Consider the following 16,363-nt stretch of genomic DNA (forward strand, 5'->3'; position numbering starts at 1 on the left):
ATAAAATATTTGTTCAATTTGAACGACATGTTAAAAATTTTCATTTTGACAATACCCTTGAGTATACCCAAAATATTAAGTATGATTTCTGCAAAAACCATAGTATTATCCATCAGACTACTTGTCAACACACTTCCCAACAGAATGGTCTTGCCGAGCGTAAGCTTTGTCACTTTTTGAATGTCACTCGCACCTTATTGTTTAACATGTACATTCACAAATCTTATTAATTAGGTTCCTACACCTATATTGGGTAGTCAAACTCCTTTTTCCTTATTATGTCCTAATGTTAGGCCATTCCCTATTGTTTTGCATGTCTTTAGGTATGTATCCTTCGTCCACATTCTTGAAACTAGTCTTAATAAGTTTTCTCCTCGTGTTATTGTCTTTTTGGGGTACTCTAGAACTTAGAAGGGTTATTATTGTTATGATCCTTTAGGACGTCGGTATTATACTAGTACTAATGTTACCTTTTTCGAATATGCACCCTTTTTCTCTACTTCGGGTTGTCAATTTGATTCCGATCTCATCTTTTCTTGTCAAGGAGTTAGTTTTGCCAATAGTTTCAGCTTTGCGTATAGTTCCTTTTCCGGTGTCCTCTCCTCCACCTCCACATTTGTAGGTTTATCGACACTCTCAGCATTGCCCAATTGTATTATATGATCCGACTGCAACGACACCACCACTTGATTCTCCTAGGGACCCTCCTACACCATTACCTGACTTTCCAGAGGACCTCCCACCTCTTCTTGCAACTCCTCATCCTCTACACTACTTATTGCATTGTGAAAAAGTATTTGTTCTTACACTAAGCATCCTATATCAAATTTTGTGTCTTTCCATTGCCTTTCATCTACTTTTCGTTTCTTTACATTTTTGTTGTCTATTGTTTATGTACCTAGTTCTTATCGCCAGAATTTGACTTCTGGATGGAAACTTGCTATGAATGTAAACTCACTCCTCTTCCTTTTTGGAAAAAACATTATTGGTTTTCGTTGGGTGTACACAGTGAAGTATCAACTTGATGGATCTGTTCATCGACTTAAGACTCGATTGGTGGTTAAAGGGTACACTCAGTTAGAATTTATTGTGACTTTTTCACTTGTTGCTTGACTCAACTCCATTAGAATTCTTCTATCTATCGCAGTAAGTTCTTACTGGCCACTATACCAACTAAACATCAAAAATGTAATTCTTTGTGACAATTTAGTCTATATTGATCAACCCTCATATGTTGTTAACGAGAATAAACATATTGTGTGTAGGTTGAAAAAAGTGTTGTATGGGATGAAACAGTCATCGTGTGCTTGGTATGACAAATTTAGCTCTGTGATGCTTTGGTATGGGTTTCAATGTTCTACCTTTGATCATTCTGTATTTACTCGTCATTCCACCTCAGATACTATTATTCTTATTGTCCATATGGATGACATCATTGTCACTAGTAGTGAATTGCTCAGTTGAATGCTCATTTGGCTACACAATTCCACACAAAGAACTTAGGCCTTCTTCATTACTTCCTTGAGATTTGTTTTTTTTGTTTTTTTGTTTTTTGTTTTTTTTAAATTCAGCAGGGGTTAGGCAAACCGCCAACCAGAAAAGGCCACAAAGCTTACAATCTCACATAAGGATGCCCATAAGCATCTTTCCTAACATTCTCTTTTAGCTCATCCAAGCAATCGTCAAAACTCATCTATCCTACCTATGCAAACAAGCATGAAAGCAAGAAAATCAACCGCTTTGTTGCATCCCCTCCGACTACTCCGTCTTTGGGATTGAGGTTGCATGTTCCAAGGAAGGTCTCACTCAACGCAAGTACGTGTTGGACTTATTGTCTGAGACGGGTACTTTGGGATCTCATTCAGTTGATACTCCCATGGATCATTCTACCAAACTTGATGCTGAATATAGAAAAGTTTTTTAGGACACTAGGAGGTTCAAATGATTGGTTGGCAAGCTTATCTACCATACAATTACTCCTCCTAACATTACTTATATTGTGGAAGCGATCAGTTAGTTTATGCATGCCCCTTGACAGTCTCATTGGGAAGTTGTTGTATTCTGCACTATCTGAAGGGTGCTCCCAGAAATGGTCTCTTGTACCATCCTTCCTCTTCCTTGACTATTTCTGGATACTTTGATGTTGACTAGGCCAGGAGCCATTCTGATCGCCAGTCCACCTCTGGTTATTGCATATTTATTGGTGGAAATCTTATTACTTGGAGTAGTAAGAAACAAAACGTGGTGGCTTGCTCTAGTGCTGAAGCTGAGTATTGTGCAATGACCCACATTGCTTCTGAGATGTTGTGGGTTCATTCTCTTCGTCATGACATAGGTGTTGATGCTCTATTACGTATATGAAGATGTCTTGTGAAACCAGGCGATCATCTTTATCGCTAGCAACCCTGCACTTCATGAGCACTCAAAGCACATCGAAATTGATTATCACTTTGTTCGGAACAGTTTCCATCCCCTTTGTTTCTCTTTTACAAGGTCAAATACTAATGAGATTAATGATATGCTCGAGCTCCCGATCATTGAAATTCTTTTTAAAACATAAGTCCCACAATAAAACTGATCTTCCTAGTCTTATGAAACTCTGAATTGTTTGCATCTTTTTTAGAGGACATGGAAATTGTGATTTTATAGATCTGGAAATTGTTTGCTCTACCACTTCCAACTTTTTCCTCAAGGGTAAACCCAACTTTATCAATGAAATTTGGGTGCTTAAACCACAATGATCCTGCAGCAAGCCCAGATCACAATATATTGTACAATTGAAGGTTCACATCAACAAACTTGACAATTTTATATAGCATTAAAGCATACTATTATGAGCAATAGGAAAGTACAGTTACATGTATCATGAAAACATGTAATAACATTACTCCAGTACAACTAACATCATTTTTATTATTATTATTAGGATGATAAATACAACAATTGTACCAAAATGGAGAAAAATATTAAGTATGGATACCTTTATCGCGAAAAGATCACCCGTGGTTCTCTTCTTTGCCAAGAAAACTCGGCCAAAAGCCCCACGACTAATTGGCTTTATAATCTCAAAATCATCTATAGAAGTACGGTCCTTTGAAGTAGGGTGAGTAGGGCTTGTTCTCAAGCTACGAACCACATCGTCTTCCAATATGGTATCTTCATCAATACTTGTACTCGTTATATCAACCTTTTCATCATCAACTAGCTCACAAAGCTGCAAGTATTTTTCCCTATAGAATCACAAGGATCAAATGGTGAAGCAAAAGAATTTGCAAGATACTTTTAGGGAAGTTAAGAATAAATCGTGTAAAAAAATGCATGAACTTAGAGAGAGAAGAGAATAGTTCAGTTGTATTACCCTGGTAAGTGTACAAGAAAAAAATGAAAAAAAAAAAAAATTATTATGTATCTCAAGGAATAAATTTTATGAAATTTGATGATTATTAAGCATAATTGTGATGGGATAGTTTTTTAGTCAATCATGTATTGTTAGTTGGTTTAGAACTGTCGAAAAACATAGTTTTGTGTGAGCTTGATTTAATGTTTAAGTTAGTTGATCCAAAAGGATATTTTAGAAGAATATTTATGAATATAAAGAGTTAATCCATATTCGATTCTATTAAACCTATTGAGATAAGTCGACTCTTAAAATGTTTATCTCTTGGCTTTTAATTTAGGTGTTGATCTCATTAGGAAATGAAAGTGAATAAAAACCTGGACTAATTGAATAAAGATTCATGATGTTGAAGTCTAAAGCTCAGAATTGAATCCAATGAGGTAGGGAACTTCCAATTTCTTAATTATAGTCATAGATTCATTTTAAAAAATGTTTTTGTTTCGAAGTAAATTAGTTATTTCAAAATCTATGTTCAATATATTTTACAAAAGCATATTCATGCATGTTAGATTAGAATTTTGATACATCGATGTTGTATTTATGTTATTGTAGATTTTGTTGTTGATGAACCAAAACAATCTTGTAAAATGTTTTAATTGTAAAAGTGTAATTTTGTAAAATTGGTTTTGAATAAAAAACCAATAATGTTTCTTATTATTAAATTAATTGGAATAATAGAACATGGTTTTAAGCTAATCGAGTATAATCTATGATTAATCAGAAACTTGGTTTAATTAACCATTTAGTTTAGAAGTAGGAAATATTGTCGTGAAAAATAAAGATTTTTAATAGAATTAAAAAAAAAAAAGATTAAAAATTAAAACAAGTTTTTCTATGATTTCAATTATTTGAGTAGGAGAATTATTTTATGAAAAATTTGATATTTGATGTTCGAGAATTTCAATGTGATTTGAAAAAAAAAATGATTTTATTCCTTTTGTAAAAGAAAACTCAAGTTTTGGATTGATGGAAAAAAAAAATTCAAAAGAGAATAATTCTTTTATATTAGAGTCACATTGGAGTTGTGATAACTTGTGATGTTATTGAGAACATGATTCTTAGTTGAGTGTGTATGTGGAGTGAGTACCCAATGGTGAAATGCTTTGGCGTATGCTATGTAAGTCACGAAAGAGAGATACGAGAGATATGTGAGACATGCTTTGATCCCAGAATCATGTGAAACAAAAGGGAAAAAAGAGTGGAAATGCTTCAGTCCATCGCTATGTAAGACACGAGGGAAAAAAATGAAATGAAAAGGAAAAAAAATATGGGTATTTATGTTAAGTGATAGACTGGGTATACAACCCACATTCTTGGCTGCCATTTTTTGGTTTCATGTTTTTAAAATATAGAAAAAATTTATATTTCGAAAAAAAAAAGAAAAGTTTCAAATTTTGAAAAAAAAAAAGTAATGAAAATGTTTGCTTATATATTATTTTAGTGATCTAGTAAAGGGTTTGCGAAAGTCTTCAAAGGATAAAGTATTGTGTCACTTCCAGAGCGACACGTTATTCTAAGATAACAGTTGCAATGTTTGATTTCTTATGTAGTATGGGATGTAAAAGAACTTATCATCACAATAGGAATCCGGGAATTTTCTTTCTATCTTTAATAGAGAATAAGATGTAAATATAATTGTATAAATGATAGAATTTTACTGATGATCATATGCACACCTGATTGGCATAGACGAAAATGACTAGTCAATGAACATTAACATCTAGAGTAGTCAAGAAAGAATGGGCCACTTATTTCGCCCGTTTCTTAAGGTCTTGGTCAACAGCCAACGTAACCCGAAAAATCATTTAGCTAGCCATAAAATCAGAATTTACACTGGAGTTCCACACCGGTGAAATATTGGATCAATCATATCTTGACTGAGATGTTCACATCAGTCTTGACCATCAACTTTCTATTATAGTACTTTGTCATTATATATTTTATGATGGGTTGATGTTGTATGTTTCATATTTCAAGCTTATGAAAATGTTTTATTTCACAATTATTGAAATCTTTTAGAAAGATTTATGTTTTAATAAACCTGCATTGTTTACAAATGAATTTGTGTAATTAATTTGCATATTAGGACTATGATTTAGAAATATACGTTTACTGTCGAGTAACTCCCTTGTTACTCACCCTATTAATCATATCAGTTTCAGGAAGTTCTAGTGATCGATGATCAACTTTAAGATGTGGTAGTTTTGAGATTAGTAAGTTTGTGTATTGTGAGCTTTAATAAATAGTAGGTCAATTTATGTTGAGAAAGAAGGTTAGTATATTCTAGGCAGTATGTGCCAACATAAATAAGGGGAGTTATGAGATAGGATTGTTGTTTTGCTTATGTATCGCATAACTATATGCTTCTGTTGCAATATATGATATCACTATTCGAAATTATTGAGTTATATGTGCTTATCATTGTTAGAAAAATATCTCACACCTCGATATTCTAATACTTAATTATGGGGATGCTTATTAGGATTTTGGGGCATGATAGAAATAATAACAAAAAAACGGTTTATTTGGTCAACTCTCGTCTACAATAAATCAAGAGAGAGAGAGCGTAGTTCAGTTGTATTACCTTGGTAAGTGTAAAAAAACATGAAATAGTAACAAAAAAAAAATGGTTTATTTGGTCAAATCATGTCTACAATAAATCAAGTGATTGTGAAAACCATGGTCACCAAGTTAGAATACAGATTTAAAACGACAAAGGAAAACTTAAAAAAAAAAAAAGGGAAAAACGAGAACAAAATGATAAATCTACAAAATAATTAATATATTAAAATTATATGTATAATGTTACACAATGAGTTTATGACATCTTTAGCAAAAGAAACACCATTGAGTATCTATGCATGATAACTGTTTCCACACATTTTACGATGAAAACAAGTCTAACCTAACATGTATCTTTCGGAAAAAAAAAATAACAAACTATCGAAAATTTTCAAAAACCATAACATCAAGATATTATCATAAATCACACAATAAACAACATTTATGAACTAAATCACAAACAACCATAATACCATAGAAATTAACCATAGGCTGAAAAAGGGGTGGTTATTATTTTTATTTCTTTTGGAAAATGTGTTTAAAACGTAAAAAAATGTTTTTTTTTTTTTTCAAAGTTGAGTTTTTTTATTGTTTTAATCGTTAAGAGGTACAAAATGCATTTTAAACGAGACTTTTTCAACAACAACAAAAAAACAGAGTTTTTTGTTACTATGGTGAAGACAAGAACTCACCTAATCAATTTCTCTATGCGAGTTCCAAATGTCTCCACAGTAAGAGCATCTCGCTTCCTATGGTCAACTACAACTTGCAAGTCTTCAAGACAGGAAAGCAAATATGACCCTGCCATATCATCATCCATGAGTGTATTTGCTGCACATCGAGCAATATCAGCAAGTTCATTCATCTGCATCAGCCGAAAAGATAATAGCTCAGAGGCCATCAGTAATGATTCTACACCATGAAACAGAAGTCCCAAAAAATTTCCATTTTATATATAATGGAAAGATAAACATAGAACAATGGTGTCAATGGTGTTCAATGCTTGTATCTAGAGCCTTACTCTACTATGCAACTCATACAAGAGAAATCCTGTCCACTAATTAGGGTAGGGTCCCGTTCAATGGCCAACAGTTTGGCAAACACTTTTCAAAACATGGGTTAGAGGTCTTGGAATGGGCTGATTTTTGGTGAGGATGATCTCTACGGTGAGGAGATCATCCTCACCAAAAATCAGCTCATTCCAAAACTTCTAGACCCAGTTTACAAGTTGAAAAATCGTGAACCGTCCATTTTTCGTAAATCATTTTTGATGGGGTTAGAAGTTTTGGAATGGGCTGATTTTTGGTGATGATGATCTCCTCACCGTAGAGATCATCCTCGCCAAAAATCAGCCCATTCCAAGACCTCTAACCCATGTTTTGAAAAATGTGTTTGCCAAACTGTTGGCCATTGAACGCTACCCATTAGGGTAAATTACTTCCACATTCATTTACCAATTATTCAAGCAAGCAAATATGGTAAAAAGAAAAGTTTGTTACCAAGTCAAGCACATCTCTGCAAGCAAAAGGTGCTCGCAACAAATATACTAGAGAAGGCGGTCGAGTTGACCAACCACAAGTACAAAGGCAGCAAAACAAAACAGAAACCTTATAAGGCACAAAAGGACTCCCATCTAAAGATGAACTCCTCAAAGAAAACCCCTTTAAAAGCAACATCCACCTTGCACTAATAAAACAACCCTAGAATAAATAAAATCATCTCATGGTAAGACCTTTCTACCCCCGAAGGATTATCTTATTTATCTCCTTCCACAAACCCCAGCAAATTGCAAAAGGGAGCAAGGCCCAAAGAGTTCTTTTCCTACCAGTGAAAACATTCTGACTCCAGCTTAGGAAGAAAGAGACAGTGAACTTTGGCAAGACCCAACTAGAACTAAACAACTGCAGAAAATGAGTCCAGATCTATGCCACAAAAGGATAATGGATTAGAATATGATCAACTGATTCCTCACTAGCACAGCACATAACACAAAAATTTGGCATTCTGAAAACTCTAATAATTGATAAATTTGGGGGTCCAGCTCAAAACCAATTGGCAATGAGTGGAGAGGCCCAGGAGCTTCTAAGGAAAGAGACAAGGCAATTTGTGTCCGATTTGTGTTCAATGTGGGACTAAACTCAACACTAATTAGGTGACAAGAGTTAGCAATTTACGTCAAACCGCTAACCAAGCAAAGAAAGAAACTTTTGAAGCAACCTTGGCCCCCCAAATGGGGCAGCTGGAAAAGACCAAACCTCATGGGGCTCTAAAGTGGTCCTAAAAGAGGTGATCGAGAAACATCTCTCCTTGTTGCAGGTCCATTCCCAACAATCAATGTCAAAAGGCTTAAAGCTCAATTGGTCCAGCTTAGAGGATAGGTCTGCTAGCTCCTCAATTTCTCAATCATTGAAGACCCTCCTAAAACCCAAATCCCAAGGGGTTTCAATTCCATTTTGATTCACGAAGGCAGAGATGGGCAAATTCTTTTTAGAGGATAGCTCAAAGACCACAGAATTTGCAATGGTAAAGGTATCTCATCGCACCACGTGCCTTCCCAAAAACAAACTCTTCCGCCACTACCCACTGTAAACGCAATCCACTTCGTAAACTCTTAACTAACCTTCATAATACCTTACCACACACCTCACACAAAAGAGTCCTTCACCTCACCACTTTCCCATCCAAACCTCTTCTCCCCAAACATCACCTTGATTACTTTCTTCCACAAGTTTTTCTTTTCCACCCCAACCACCACAACCATTTTCCAAGCAGAGCAGTATTACTATTAGACAACCTAAAAGCTTTTAAACCCAAACCTCCATTCTTATTTGGGGTACACACCACCTTCCACTTGGCCAAAGGATATTTTTGCAGTACATCATTGTCATTCCACAAGAACTCCCTAATCATCCTTTCAAGTTTTGCCTTGACATTCCTTGGAATTGAGAACAAGTACAAATGGTACACCGTGATACTTTCTAGAGTGCTCCTAGTTAAGTGGTTAGGGTCAAAACAATTTTAAAGCCATTCTCAGTGAGTCATGGCAGGCAATGACAATAAAAAAAAACAAAGAGAAATTATGTATTATTGACCTAATCTTCTTGATATTTTATCTTTCGTTTCTGGGATTCTATTCATCAATATATCTTTGAATATTTACTTTCCACTACCCTTGAGTAAAAAAATCCCTTCCAAGATCGCTTCTTTCATTTGTTTCGTGACCTCAAATAAAATTCTAAGAGTAGAAAATCTTATGGTTTGTAGTATCGTTTCAGTCAACTTTTGTTCCATGCGCAAAGCTTCTGGGTAAGTCAATCAATCATGTTCTAATCCATTTTTTATGTCACATATATTGTGTGGTCTCATTTTATGTCTTTATTCCATTATTTTAGATGACTCCCTTCTTTGAGTTGGCATTCTCAAACTTTTCGAGAGAAAATTAAAATCTATGGCACTGAATTCCTTTTGTGGTTTGCTGGGGTACATGGAAGAGAGGAATCAGAATAGGAACTTATTAATTATCGTTACAACTTTGGCTATTGAATTGTTTTGGTGTAAATTGTTTGAGGAATTTAGGGGTGTCTTTTATGAAAACTTATTATTCAGATGAGAATCAATATGCAAACCAGAGGGCTAAGCAAGTGTATCTATGTATCGTGATGTCACCTTGATCATCATTTTTATGTATGTATATGATATATAAAAAATAGGACATTCACTTCCGAAATATATATCTACAAAACAAAAAAAAAAACCTTTGCACAAGTAAATTTACGCCAAAGAAGCAAGAAAAACCACAAGCATGAGTGTTGTTTAATGTATGCAAAATAGGACACTACAAACTCATTAAAGAACTCAGGCTAAAATGACGATCATCATCTGCGCCTTTAATTCCAAATGTTGGGGAGAGCCATCTTATTTTGTCGTTCAATGCTATCTAAATATACACCTCCCATCAGATCCAAGGCAAGTGACTTCAAATCTTTCTTTCTTTGTTCTCTTTTTTTTTTTTTTTTTGATAGGTAAAGGGTTGTGGTTAGCAGGATGAAGTTGGGTTCTAGAAGTTACGAACTTAGCTAAGTTGGCACTTCTCAAATATTTCTTTACAAACTCAGTCCGAAACATTTTTGGGTTAGTTCTATAGCCTTCAACATGCACCAACAACCAAACTGCCATCAACTTTCAGAACTCCCCACCATCATAAGAAAGTGCACCATCGGAATAAAAATGAGTTTGTATTCAGATGCTCACAATCAACATGACCAAACCGCCATCTTGACATATGTTTAGTAATTGAAAACTTCATGGATATTCTTCGAAAAGCTGCAAATCACTAAATTTAATGAAACATGAAATACCTGTGGCATGTCTTCATGTTCAGAATATGCGCTCTTTCCAGCCAATAACAAGTCTATATGGCTAGTCCGTGGCGTCAATAATGGAGATCGAGGAGTCATGCTACCAGCAGATGATGTTGCCATTCCTTGATCAGATTTCAAACCAAAACGAGTCTTACACGACATAGATGGTAAACCCTTTAAGTCATCCATGAAAACATAACTATCAGCTTCAGGAAGGTAATCAAGCATATCCTCGGAGCCCCTACGGGACCAATCACTGAGTTTTGGAGATAGACCATCAGATTCTTCAGTAACACTTGAGTTTGAAACTTTTGCGACATCGGGGCTTACTACTGCATTCTGTAAGTCCTTATGTAACAAGGATTCCATCATCTTTTCAAGAGCTTCGGCAACCCTAATAAGGCGCTCATTAACACTTACTCCTTTCTGATCGCATCTATCAGCAATTGCACAGATTCTTGAATGTTCTTCCACGTGAGATGTCGGCACCTCCTCCTCACAAATGCGACAAAGTATCGAATTCTCATCAGAAAGATTCTGCTGATCACCCCAGTAACCCCAAGAAACTTTGTGTTGATGCTTGGAAGGAACAGAAGAATTGTCAGGAAAATCTTTGGCAACAAGAGGAAGTTCAGGAGGCTTAGAAGAAGTCATATCTGCATCAGAACCTTGTCTACGGTTGTTAACAACCTGAAATGAATCCACTTTACTATCATATTGTTCATCATTTACTGGAATAAAATCTTTCTCAAGTTTTACTGCTGGAGATGGGAGTTTCTTCCAAGAAGCCATTCGGTCCCTACTGGCAGGTGAATCGAAGATCTTTGCAGTTTCAGCATTAGGAGGTGATGGGATATGTGCAGGATGTATCACATGATCTCTCTTCCAATCCAAGCCACGCTGCTCCTGACTATGAAATTTTCTCGAGGAGGTTGCCTTTGAACCTTTCCCGTCCCTTATTGCACCTGATGGAACTTGTTTGTCAGCAGGATGCAAGATTCTAGATTGCCGAAGACCAAGGGAATGGTCATCCTCAGCCAGCCCACTTTCCTTGTGAAACTGCAACAATCGAGTGCATCGAGTCAGAATAAACAGCATACGTGTATGAAGTTGCTTCAATGTACCCATTGGAAACTCCTGACGTCGATCATCCAAATCCTGAACTATTCCTTCACATTGAAGCCAAAACTCTCCGGGTGACATAACAGTGCAGCGCCGTGCCAGAACCAACAAATCTTCAATTGTTTCCTGCCATTCAGGGTGAGTTTCTGCATTTTTTTCAAGAATTCCAACTAGATCTCCTGCAAAAATGGCCAGATCAGAATCCACTTCTTCCTTTGCTTTGTCGAACTTTGCCCGGATGACAACCAAAACCTCCTGCATGGACAAAAGTGAACGTTAAAAGCACTATCGTGATATATAATACGCAAAGCAAGAACATGGAATTACCTCCAAGTTATTTAGGCCTCGAGGCTTCCAAAATGGAAATGGACGCACACCTTTGGAATTCAACTCGTGCGAAAAACTTTTAATATCACCAGGAAACCTCTTTCTAGGAGCACTTGTAACCCGAAGTATGTCTTGAAAACGAGGAGATTCAGACTCCTTGGGAGTTTCACAATCAAAGGGAGTCTGGCATAAGAAAATACAAATTCTCACCCACATAATACCGAATAAAAACAATAAAAAGCAATAATTTTCCATGTAAAAAAACCATGGATGGAAAACAACCAACTGAGAAACCTTTGATTACATGTACCTCTGGAGTAGAAACATCTGAACTTTTTAAGCATCCAGAATGACCCCATGAAGAGTCATATTCCCCTGGAAGAGACGTTAAAAAAAATGATCAGTTAACTAAAAATACTTTCAGTTCAAATGTTTGGAGTATAGATAATGTAGAATATATGGTTTCACAGACATCTTTTAGAGAGCATGATGGAAAGGGGAAGGAAAGTCAGGAATGATTGTCAAAGAAAAAAAAAAGGCAAAATTAAAACTAAATGTCTAAAAAGCATGAAAGTAGAGCATAAAATTTCCAAAAGGAAAGTAGAAAATCAAAACAGCCTAGAGTAAATAGAAGAGAAGAAGAAAAAGAGGAGAAAGAGAAGATTAGGGGTGGGGAGAGAGCCAAACACTCCTTGAAGGTAGGGTTCGGTCTCTCCTCAAATATATTTAAATAATAATAATAAAGTAAGTGGAGCCCACCCCATTACATAAAAAACCCGTAAGGGACTGTCGGCTGTCACACAAAAGGGCCCATAGGGGTTGTCGTACACAATAGAAACAGCCCTGGGGTTGTGTCACACAAACAAAAACAAAATTCTGTTTTAGAATTCTAACACTCCCCCTCAAGCTGGAGTATACATATCAACAATGCCTAGCTTTGTACATAAAGAAGAAAAGGATAAGTGAGATAAGGGCTTAGTAAGAAAATCAGTCAACTGATCATTCGACTTCACATGTGTAACAATCTGTTTAAGCATTAGCAAATCCCGAATAAAGTGACAATCAACTTTAATATGCTTTGTGCGATCATGAAAAACAGGGTTGCTGGCAATAAAGATGATAGCCTGATTGTCATAATACATCTGCATAGGTAGTGGAGCATCAACACCCACAGCACAAAGGTGAGAATGAACCCATAACATCGAAGCAGCGTGGGCTATTACATGATAATCAATTTCAACATTAGAACAAGATACAACGTTTTGCTTCTTAATACGCTAAGTAACAAGATTTTCACCAATAAATGTGCAATAACCAGATGTAAATCGACGATCAGAACGACTCCCAGCCAAGTCAGCATCAAAGTACCCAAAAATAGTCAAGGAAAAGGAAGGACGGTACAAGAGACCCTTTCAAGTAGCACCCTTCAAATAAAGTAGAATATGACAAATAGCTTCCCAATGAGGCTATTGAGGAACATGTATAAACTAACTGACCACTCCCACAACATAAGCAATGTCAAGATGATTAACTGTGAGATATATGAGCTTGCCAACCAACCACTTGTATCTCCCATTATTGACAGAAGGATCTATGGGAGTATCAATTGGACGAGACCCCAAAGTGCTCGTCTCAAATAATAAGTCCAACACATACTCGCGTTGACACATAGTGAGTTCCATCCTTCGAACGTGCAACTTCAATCCTAAGGAAATAACGAAATAGGCCCAAGTCTTTTGTATAGAATTGAGTGCTCAAATGAGTCTTCAACTGAGCAATACTAACAGAGTCACTACCAGTGACAATAATGTCATCCACATACACAATAAGAACGATATTACCTAAGGTAAATGTCGAGTAAATACAAAATAATCAAAGGTGGAACGCTAAAAAACCAATTTGTCAACCAAGTATGTGGAGATTGTTTCAATCCATATAACGCCTTCTTCAGCCTACACATAAGATGTTTTTCCCTTCAACTACATAACCTTGGACTGATCCATATACACTTCCTTCTGTAACTCTCCATGAAGAAATCCATTTTTATGTCTAGTTGGTAAAGTGACCAGTTAAAATTTACTGCAACCGATAGAAGAATTCTAACAATGTTGAGCCGAGCAACAACTGAAAAGGTCTCACAATAGTCTACACCATAAGTCTGACTATACCCTTTAACCACCAATCAAGCCTTAAGGCAATCAACAGAATCATCAAATTGATACTTTACTGTGTACACCCAACGACAACTAATAATGGTCTTAAGGAAGAGTGGTGAGATCCCATGTCTGATTCTAATAAAGGGCATGCATCTCGTCATCTATAACAAGTTTCCATCAAGAATAAATTAGAGCCTGACAATAAATACTAGGAACAAAAATAGTGAACAACAAGAATGTAAAAAAACGAAAAGTAGAGGAAAGACAATGAAAAGATACAAAATTAGAAATAGGATGGTGAGTGCAGGAACAAATACCTTTTCGCAATGCAATTGGTAGCGTGGAGGACGAAAATGTGTGGGGAGTGGAAGGTCCTCAGAAGAAGCAAAAGGTAGAGGATCCTCAGGAGAGTTAGGTGATGGTTCAGCTGCGGCTGGACCGTAAGATACAATTGGGCGATGCTAAGAGTGTTGATAAACCTGCAAACGAGGAAAAGAAACTGGAAAAGGAACGATAGGCAAAACTAACTCCCCCTGACAAGAATGAACCAGTTTGGAATCGAAATGACAAACCACAGTGACAAAAAAAAGATGTAGACTCAAACAAAGTGACATCAATACCAGTATAATATCGATGCCCTGTAGGATCATAACAACGATAATCCTTTTGAGTCCAAGAATAACTCAAGAAGACACACTTAACAGCTAGAAGAAACAACTTCTCATAACCAATTCCAAGAACATAGACAAAGGACACATACACCCAAAGACATGCAGAACAAGAGGAAAGAGCTTGGTCTTAAGATATAACAAAGAGAAGGGTGTTTGATTATCCAAAGTAGGTGTAGGAACTCGATTAATGAAATAACAAGCAGTAAGAACACCATCGGCCCAATATGATTTAGGAACTGACATGTTAAACAATAAGATGCGAGTGACATCCAAAAGATGACGAAGTTTACATTCAGCAATGCCATTCTATTGGGAAGTATTTGGGTATGTAGTTTGATGGATGATTCCACGGTCTTTACAAAAATCAGACATATAGTTTTGAGTATATTCAAGGCCATTATCAGAACGAAAATTTTTAACACAGCATTTAAAGTGAACAAATATCTCATTATAAAAAATTAAGAAAATTTTGGGGAGATCAGAACGGTCTTTCATTAAAAAAGGCCAAGTCATTCTACAGTAATCCATCATCCACAAAAATGACAAATTAAGATAAATTAGAAGTACTCTTTATTCTTGCAGAACCCCTAAATGTCCAAATGGACTACATCAAAAGGACTTGACTAACGACTCCGTAAGCTAAAAGGAAAACTACTATGACGACTCCCTAACTGACAAGCCTCACATTCTAAAACTGAAATTAGACTCAACGTGGGAACAATTTGACGCAACTCCTGCAATGACGGGTGACCCAAGTGATAATGCCACTGTAGAGGACAAATAGCAGCACTCAAAGCAAGAACTGGCGTATCGTAGTCCAAAAAATATAGCTCATTCCATTCATGCCCTGAACCAATCACCTTCTTCGTCCTGAGATCCTAAAAAGCACAAGAGATAGTAGAAAATGTTACAGAACAATTTAGTGATTTTGTTAGTTGACTGACAGATAGAAGATTAAAAGGAAAATCAGGAACTAATAAGCCAAAAGTAAGTGTCATGAAAATAGTACGATGAAGATCACTAGTGTCAAGGACAGGGCAAGAAGAACCATCAACTAAAACAATATGAGATCTAGATGAATGAAAATTAAAAAAGATGGAGGAGGTACCAGACATGTGAGCACTAGCACTAGAGTCAATAACCCAGAAAGATGATGGGGGTCGAATAACTACATAAACAGAATTACCTATATTGACCATAACTATTGTGGGAACAGATGAAGAAGAAGATAGACATGACAACTTCTGAAGGATCTGACTAAGTTGAACAGTAAGATTGTCCTGAGACTCAGAATCAATAATCGATGGTCTAGAAGCAAATGATTGGGTAATAGATGTGAAAGAGGTGTCAATAAATGCATTATGGGCATAGTCAGGACTACCCCATTTGTCCTAACAATAATCCTCGGTATGCCCTGTCTTACCACAATAGTTGCATTTCCAATTGGACCTATCAGACCATGGTCAGAGCCAGTACCACCACTACAATCCCCACGGGTTCTACCACGATTACCACTATGACCACCACCACGAGTACTGTCGCATCCATTACGAGGAGTTCCACGAGTACCATCACTAGTGACTAAAACAAATAACTTCCTAAGAGAAGGAGTTGGGTGCGTAAATGAGGCCCTCTGAAGCCGAGAATATGCATTTGCTATAGTAGGAAGTCACTCACCAGCCAAAATATGATTCTTGAAGATATTATACTCTGAGTTAACACTGGACAACAATGCAACTTCAAACTCTTCCTGTTGACGTCGTTGAA

The 16,363-nt window shown here is 36.3% G+C and overlaps 1 protein-coding gene across 2 annotated transcripts in view; it reads right to left on the reverse strand.

The window, feature by feature from the left end:
* Window positions 1-16,363, reverse strand: part of LOC147394000 (putative serine/threonine protein kinase IREH1) — a 43,052-nt gene that overhangs the window by 20,461 nt on the left and 6,228 nt on the right. For both annotated transcript variants that reach the window (XM_086453551.1, XM_086453552.1), the window contains exons 2-6: window positions 12,080-12,144; window positions 11,770-11,952; window positions 10,318-11,697; window positions 6,652-6,824; window positions 2,981-3,230 (exon numbers count right to left, since the gene is read on the reverse strand). In XM_086453551.1, the coding sequence (XP_086309677.1) occupies window positions 2,981-3,230; window positions 6,652-6,824; window positions 10,318-11,697; window positions 11,770-11,952; window positions 12,080-12,144 (2,051 nt within the window). The remainder of the gene's footprint in view (window positions 1-2,980; window positions 3,231-6,651; window positions 6,825-10,317; window positions 11,698-11,769; window positions 11,953-12,079; window positions 12,145-16,363) is intronic.

The sequence above is a fragment of the Akebia trifoliata genome, chromosome 9 (assembly GCF_017979445.1).
Source record: "Akebia trifoliata isolate Shusen 1 chromosome 9, ASM1797944v1, whole genome shotgun sequence".
NCBI lineage: Eukaryota > Viridiplantae > Streptophyta > Magnoliopsida > Ranunculales > Lardizabalaceae > Akebia > Akebia trifoliata.